The sequence below is a fragment of the Aspergillus terreus genome, genomic scaffold (assembly GCF_000149615.1).
Source record: "Aspergillus terreus NIH2624 scaffold_2 genomic scaffold, whole genome shotgun sequence".
Classification (NCBI taxonomy): domain Eukaryota; kingdom Fungi; phylum Ascomycota; class Eurotiomycetes; order Eurotiales; family Aspergillaceae; genus Aspergillus; species Aspergillus terreus.
The window spans coordinates 2,497,093-2,504,603 of NT_165925.1; the positions used below are offsets into that span (position 1 = coordinate 2,497,093).

A 7,511-nucleotide genomic window follows, 5' to 3' on the forward strand; every position below is an offset into this window, starting at 1 on the left:
ATTGATGATGATGCGAAGAGCAAGCTTTAGATTTTACAATGTATGATTGGGTTGCATGGTTGTCATTCTAGTTTTATGTATATGTATGTAGGTGCGCAAGGAGTCATGCTCTCGTAAGGAAAACGCGAGCAACATGAACTATGAAGGCCCTTTCCTCTCGCAACGGCGCAGGACTCGGACGAGTCCGAATCCCCAATCCAGCTCCAGTCGGCCACACCCACAAGACGTGAATGTGATGACTGTCCTCAGGGTCCGTTGGATGTCTATCTATCCTGTCCACGTGGACAGGATAGACGTGACTGGGACAGCTGGATTGTGTGGTTGCTCCTCCTGTTGTACTGTAGTCGTTGAGTCGGTTTAATTGAGCATCTGGGTGGCTCTGTGTTGATTGGACAGTTTGAGGAATCATTAATCCTCGAGCTGGTGTAGAATCGTTATGCTTCTGGTACTGGCGAGAGATGTGGGAGAATCACGAACGATGTTTGAGATTTGATTTTGCTGTTGGCGTGTTTTTCTCGGTTACGGATGAGTCAGCACTATCACCACGTGAAGATAAGCGATGCAATGCACGAGTATGCGTGAGCATTCATATTCATTAGAAACAGGATATGGTGAGATGTTTCTTGAATTTATCTTGGATGAGCATTCTGGGCTTTATTGGTCACAGTTTAGATTGTATGGTGAGAGAGTGAATGTATAGCTCACCACGCTGTATAGTCGATGATCTATGGGCATGGACGCATAGGACACAATAAGCCAAGAATATGTGGTCTCTACCAAGTAATCAATAGTAAAGTATGGAAGATACAATACTGGATAGTGTCTAGTTGGATAGATAAGGAAATACACGTAAAGAGGTAGCTACGTAAGTAGACCCTACGTCATCGCTCGTCCACCCCCACCAGATGTAGCAAACATCATCCGATGTCTGGGATTCTGAATCCAGGACTTCTACTTGATAATCGAGATCCCTGAAAAATTCCAGACTACTTATAAAATCAACTACAAACCCACAATCAATCATCGATAGCGACAGCCGCCTTGTGTAGCGCCCATACTGACGACCCGGCGCGAAACAGCATCACCATGCCCTTCTCCAAGCAGGCATCAAAGTTCAAACACCTCCCGCGGGCTGCGTCCGGGCCGCTAGAATGTCCATACAAGGCAAGAAACCCACAGCCCAGCATATGAAGATATTCCTCACTAACGGCACCAGGGCAAGAGCCTCACCACCTCGTCCCAATTCAACAAAGGATCCGCATTCTCCGAAGAAGAGCGAAAGACGTTTAACCTGCATGGCCTGTTACCACCCAACATCCAGACCCTGGACGAACAGGTACGCCGCGCGTACGAACAGTACAGCAGTCGGCCTGATGACCTCGCCAAAAACACCTTCATGGCCAGCATGAAGGCGCAGAGCGAAGTCTTGTACTACAAGGTAGTGTCTCTTACACAGTTCGACAGGCCAATGCTCACGACTGCAGTTGATCCAAACGCACCTCAAAGAAATGTTCAGCGTCATCTACACGCCGACAGAAGGGGATGCGATCCAGAACTATTCGCGCTTGTTTCGCAGACCCGAGGGCTGCTTTCTCGCTATCAATGACCAGGATCGCATCGAGGAAAGCCTGTCCAACTTCGGGGGCGGAGAGGACATCGATTACATTGTCGTGAGCGACGGCGAAGAGGTTTGTTTGTGACTCCTTGCAGAGTTGGGATGGGGCTTATGATTTTCTAGATTCTGGGAATCGGCGACCAGGGTGTAGGAGCTATTCTGATATCCGTCGCTAAATTGGTCCTCTCCACGCTCTGTGCGGGAATACACCCATCGCGACAACTTCCCGTCGTTCTGGACTGTGGAACAGATGTATGCGGTTTAAACCCATGTCATACTGGCTGTTCGGCACTGACATATGTAGAACGAAAGCTTGCTCAACGACGAGCTGTACTTGGGTCTTCGCCAGCCACGCGCCCGGGGCAAGGACTATGACCAATTTGTGGAGAAATTCGTCACTGCCGCTAGAAAGATGTACCCTCGGGCGTATATTCATTTGTAAGTCATCTGTATCGGTGTTTGTTCCGGCAATCGCTCATAAGATCAGCGAGGACTTCGGTCTCCAGAATGCCAAAAGGATCCTGGAGAAGTATCGACCGCATGTCCCGTGCTTCAACGACGATATCCAAGGCACCGGGTGTGTGACTCTGGCGGCGCTGATGTCTGCCTTCCATGTCAGCGGCACCAAGATGGAAGAAGCGCGCATTGTGATTTTTGGCGCAGGCTCCGCAGGGACTGGCATCGCGGCGCAGATTGCCGACGCCATTGCGATGGAGACACACAAATCCAAGGCCGAAGCATCCAAACAGATATGGTAAGCGCCTAGGCTAATTTCCACATTCGCGTCTGACACGAGCAATAATCAGGTGTTTGGATAAGCCCGGCCTCCTGTTCAAGTCTTTAGGCGACAAGTTGACCGCCGCGCAAGTCCCCTTCGCACGCGACGACGACGAGTGGCCCAAAGACAAGGGCAGCGATATGCTTACGGTGGTGCAGGAGGTGAAACCGCATGTGCTGATTGGCACGTCCACCAAGCCCAAAGCCTTCACAGAAGAGATTATCCGGGAGATGGCGAAGCACGTCGCCCAGCCCATCGTGTTTCCGCTTAGCAATCCCACCCGGCTGCACGAAGCGTGCCCGGAAGATATCAATCGCTGGACAGATGGCCGGGCGCTGATGGCGACAGGGAGTCCGTTCCCGCCTGTTGAGCGCAACGGGGCCAAATATGAGATCGGTAAGACCCCCTTCGCCAAGCAATGCTGCGCCTTGACTGACGCCTGATTGATTTGCGTCTAGCGGAATGCAATAATTCCACTTGTTTCCCAGGCATCGGGCTCGGCGCCGTCTTGTCCCGAACACGAGTCGTGTCCGACAAGATGCTGGTAGCGGCGGTCAAAGCACTCGCTGCGCGGTCGCCAGCGCTGCAGGATCCGAATCAGCCTCTCTTGCCGGATGTGGAGGATGTGCGCGAGATCAGTGTGGATATTGCGCGGGCTGTGATTGCGACTGCGGTCGAGGAGGGCCATGCGCAGGAAGAGGGGATTCCCAGCGATGCAGAGGAACTGGAGGAATGGATTCGCGTACAGATGTGGGAGCCGACATATAGACCGCTGGTTCCGTGTTAGTGACCTTAAGGAGCGTAGGTTTCTAATGGAGGGATGTTGATATTTCTATAGTATGTAGTAGTATAGAGACTGGGATAAATGTTACACAAGCCAGACCCTGCATACCGTTGAATTCCAACTGAACGGGCATGCAGGGTCGGTGGAGATACTACCATGAACAGAGATCTTCTCGAATCCTTCGCACAGCCTGAACCTAGTAGATAACTAATGGTAATATGCTGGTAGTGTATGGATGATGTCAGGTGGCGATGTACTACTGCGCCCCAGGTCCGAGTGGAGCAAGGATGATGTCCACCTCAAGACCCTGAAGACCCTTCTTTTCTTCCAATCCTTTGTCCCCAAGGCGAATTCAACCACTCCTTCCTGCTTTCTTTCAATACGCTCCACGCTCTCTATTTAAATCTCATTATTCTCGATCGCTCCACAACATCTATAACATCTGTCTCATCGCTCTTTATCCCTCGGAGATATCACTAGACTGCTTCTCATCTTCTAGACTACCGCTTTTTTCCGGTGTTACATCACTCACATCTGGGAATTTTCATCAGTCGACACAATGAAGATCACGTCAACGACGGCTTTACTTCTCCTTCTCTCTACGGCTGTCACATCTCTCAGTGTCCCTCGTTCCGACCTCACCCTCCGCGATGACCTCTCTCACGTGAATGACCTCGAAAAGCGCCGTGGAGGTGGCGGACGAGGAGGAGGCGGTGGTGGTAGTAGTAGTAGTGGAGGCGGAAGTGGAGGGCGCACTGGCAGCGGTGGTAGCTCGGGGTAAGGTCCACCGTATACATACATCTCTCTACGACTTTACTAATGCTTTCCAGCTCTTCCAGCTCTTCCAGCAACAGAGGAGGCACCTCGCGCAGTGGTTCAGGCCGACAGCCAACGTACGCGGGCGGGACGTCCTACGCGGGGGGCGCTGCTGCCCCCTACGCTGCGGGCGGCCGGTCGCCAAGAGGAATTTTCCCTTTTCTCCTGCCCATCGGTGCGCTGGCTTTCTTCCCGGGGATCTGGCTGTACGGGGCCTACGCATACCCCTACAGCCACCACTACAACTATACGAACGACACATCGAAGCAAAACGAGTCGCTGCCGGTGGTCTGTCTTTGCCAGGAGTATTCCGAGTGCGGATGCGACGACAACAACAACGGCACCTTCTACCGGGATCTTTTCAATGGCACCGTGCCCAAGAACTCGAGCGATGTCCGGGTTGTCAATGTCAATGGCACCGAGACTATCTACATCAACGGGACCTTGCCGAATGGGACGACTCTGCAGGATCCAAATGCGTCGTCTGCCTCCAATCACGCGGCTGAAGCGGCTGGATATTGGATGATGGTGGCCGTGGTGGTTGGTACCGTGTGGGGGCTGTAGAGTCTAGACGATGCGGCTTTGTCTTCCATCCAACCCCTATTCGCATCCGGCCGATACGAACCAGCGAACAGAATGGGGTTATAGATTCTCGCGTTGCTTTTCTCTTGTTGCTTGGGCGGTTTTCTACTACTACGAATGATACCCTATGGCGTTGGACTTGTTGAGTTGTTGACTTTCGTTCGACGCGTCCTCTGAATGATGGTTAGCTTGATATCGATAGCTTATAAGATAGGCATATGACGATCGATGCTTCAGCATGCCTCGTATGATCTGTAGGATGCGTAGGACTATTGATTGGAACAGAGTTCTTGGGTAATTAGGATGGAGAAGTCTCGTAATATGCTCGTTATTAATCCGAGTTGGCGAAATTACTCTCTCCACCGCATTTCCCCATTCGGCCTAACCCGCTCCGTCGCTTTCTTCCCTCCTGAATCCGCCAGCGTTTGACGTTCGACCTCTCTTCATCCCAAGCTCTCCTTCGTATGGACTGCGTCGGTCCTATGCTGTCGCTGATCTCAAGGATGATGTCCTCCATATTATCACCACAAGACTAAGGTAGATACAGAGTCCTCAAGACCCCTGAAGAGTCTACCGGCCCATGGTTCGAACACGAACTAACGCTCTAGCCAGGAACCGCACCATCATCTCCTCCGATGGGGCACGTCTCGGCCAAGCACACTGTCTGGGGATCGACATGCTGCAATCTGACTGACTCTCCGAATCTAATGTGCTAGTCACTTAGTTTTGCGCTACGAGCACCGGTCCGTTAGCCATGTATGGCACTGATTGGCCTCCATCCAAGGTCCGGCCGCCGTCCGACTCTTTGTCGCAGATTGTCTGGCCCTGTTGGCGCCCGCCGCAACATAGCCCTAAGCCCCTTTTCCCGGCCTATATTCTTAACGCCCGCCCATCCTTCATCTCCTGGTTTCATCACAAGCAGTGCTGTCGTTCGTTCTACCGTTCTCTTTCTTCCCACAAGAGCTGTCACTCGTTCCAGCTCCATTCATTCTTTATTTACTCCTCTTCTGGAAGACTACGAGAACTGCCACACGCGTCAGATTTCCAGCAAATCTCGCAAACCGCAATCAAAACAAACAAACCATCGCACCAACTTGCACCACCCCAGTCACAATGCTGTTCAACAAGGCCCTTCTCATCGCCTCGGCTGCTCTCGCGCCGTTCGCCCTCGCCGCGGAGGCTCCCACGTCCACCCTGACGGTGCAGATTGTCAGCGTGCCCTCCACCACTGCCACGCCCTCCACCACTGCTGTCTCGGTCCCCTCCTTCACGCCGCCCCCGACCCCGACGCCGTCCAGCTCTTCGCTCATCCGCGTCCCCACCAGCTCGGCCATTCCCAGCGTGTCCTCCGCCGTGGCTCCTGCGGCCACCCCGGCGTTTACCGGCGCTGCGCCCGCGCTGAAGATGCAGGGCGCCGTGCCTGCTGGTCTCCTCGCTGCGGCTGGTCTGTTCCTGCTCTAGGCGCGCATCCGCCCGGATAGGTAGTTCCTCGAGATCGCACGAGGGCAGCCAATGTCACCAATTCAGACCGCAGAGTGCACATGCACCCCCTAGAAACAAAATTGAATCCAACTACTCTCTACGGATCTAGCTGATCTCTTTCTTTCTTTGTATGTTTTGTCCAGCGGGTACCGTTTGGCTCACGGATTACGGGATTGCGATTGGGCTGTTTGATATGTTCACATTGGCTTGTTTATGATTCTTCGCTTCGGATATCTGTTGATATTCTTTACATCAGTTGATGTTTATACCCTTTCTTGTATGCTTTAGCTTAACGTTCTTCTAGCCCAATCGTTTCCTATCAGATGTTCGAAGGTAGTGTAGATGTGAAGTGAGATATGAGCAATAATGAATGTGGGCCCTTGTTATTATAGTATTGGACTACCTGTCATCGTAGTTGGTATGTTCTCTTCCTCGAGTAATATCAGCTTCAGTTTTGATATGCCGTTGGGCCTTATAAATTGTATAGAAGCTTGTCATTACAACCTTTGCTTAGGCTTTGGCTGTGTCTTATATCTACTAGATAGACTGCACTCTTCATCCTTACCTTTTGTACTATCGAGCAAAGTCAGACAGGTTTAGACAGCCTCCTATCAGCCCCGCCACGCAGCATTAGATGTGCAGGACAGGGACTGTGGAAGCCTTCAATGCCCAGAATATGTGTGGAGGGCGATAGTCAGATAGAATGATTGACTATAGAAGGGGTCTTCCAAGCGTGAAAAGAACAACCATAGGACGGAGCACGGTAGGCTTCAAGGAGTTCATCATGGCCTCTGTGGATGAGACTCATACAGAGTATATATGTACCTATAAAAATCGGAGACATATCAATGTAAATATTTCTAGTGGGGAGATCTTAGCTACCATCTTCTCCTGATATCTACAAACCAAGCGTCATATAACTGAACTGCAATCTTAATCTGATTGACAGACATATTCAATACCCTTTCTTTGAAATGGACCTCTTCTTCTGGTATGTACACCATACAACATCAATAGAGGAGATATCGAAAAGCGGGCCACCATTGATTCAATCCGGCAGTGCTTATGTACTTTCGCACATTTCTATCATAGCGTGGTGGAACTCTGCAAGTCATACAACAAGTTTTATGCGAACGTTCCCATCTGTACTAATCAGAGTCAGGTTCATATTCTTTCGAATTCCGTTGTGGTGATGCGTCACCAGATGGTGCAGGCGACTGGTTGCATTTCGCTCTTCGGTGTTTTCCCAGCTTTCTGCGTATACGGGCCTTGGGCATTGGGATGGTAGATTTTTGCTTCATTTGCAGCTGCATGAGTAACTGGTTCAGTAGATAGGGTACATCATGTTATAGATCTTGATTGATCGAAAGATTGACAACAGATAGCTTAACTGAATACCACTGGGGTTGCATTGGGTATATTCCCCGCATCGGGCCAATAGAATGCGACCTGTT

At 51.1% G+C, this 7,511-nt stretch overlaps 3 protein-coding genes across 3 annotated transcripts; all 3 read left to right on the top strand.

The window, feature by feature from the left end:
* Positions 1–1,508: 1,508 nt before the first annotated feature.
* ATEG_01871 (uncharacterized protein) lies at positions 1,509–3,180 on the top strand (the record flags this gene model as incomplete). The annotated part of the gene is made up of 6 exons (XM_001209236.1): positions 1,509–1,688; positions 1,739–1,867; positions 1,920–2,053; positions 2,103–2,369; positions 2,422–2,789; positions 2,852–3,180. 6 exons carry the CDS (start codon positions 1,509–1,511, stop codon positions 3,178–3,180), a joined length of 1,407 nt encoding a protein of 468 aa, XP_001209236.1.
* Positions 3,181–3,736: 556 nt separating this feature from the next.
* Positions 3,737–4,557, top strand: ATEG_01872 (uncharacterized protein; the record flags this gene model as incomplete). Its single annotated transcript, XM_001209237.1, has 2 exons — positions 3,737–3,954; positions 4,008–4,557. The coding sequence occupies 2 exons, from the start codon at positions 3,737–3,739 to the stop codon at positions 4,555–4,557; spliced, it is 768 nt and encodes a 255-aa protein (XP_001209237.1).
* A 1,131-nt stretch (positions 4,558–5,688) lies between these two features.
* On the top strand, positions 5,689–6,598 carry ATEG_01873 (putative extracellular serine-rich protein; the record flags this gene model as incomplete). The annotated part of the gene is made up of 5 exons (XM_001209238.1): positions 5,689–6,019; positions 6,167–6,185; positions 6,362–6,395; positions 6,473–6,475; positions 6,572–6,598. The coding sequence occupies 5 exons, from the start codon at positions 5,689–5,691 to the stop codon at positions 6,596–6,598; spliced, it is 414 nt and encodes a 137-aa protein (XP_001209238.1).
* Positions 6,599–7,511: the final 913 nt, after the last annotated feature.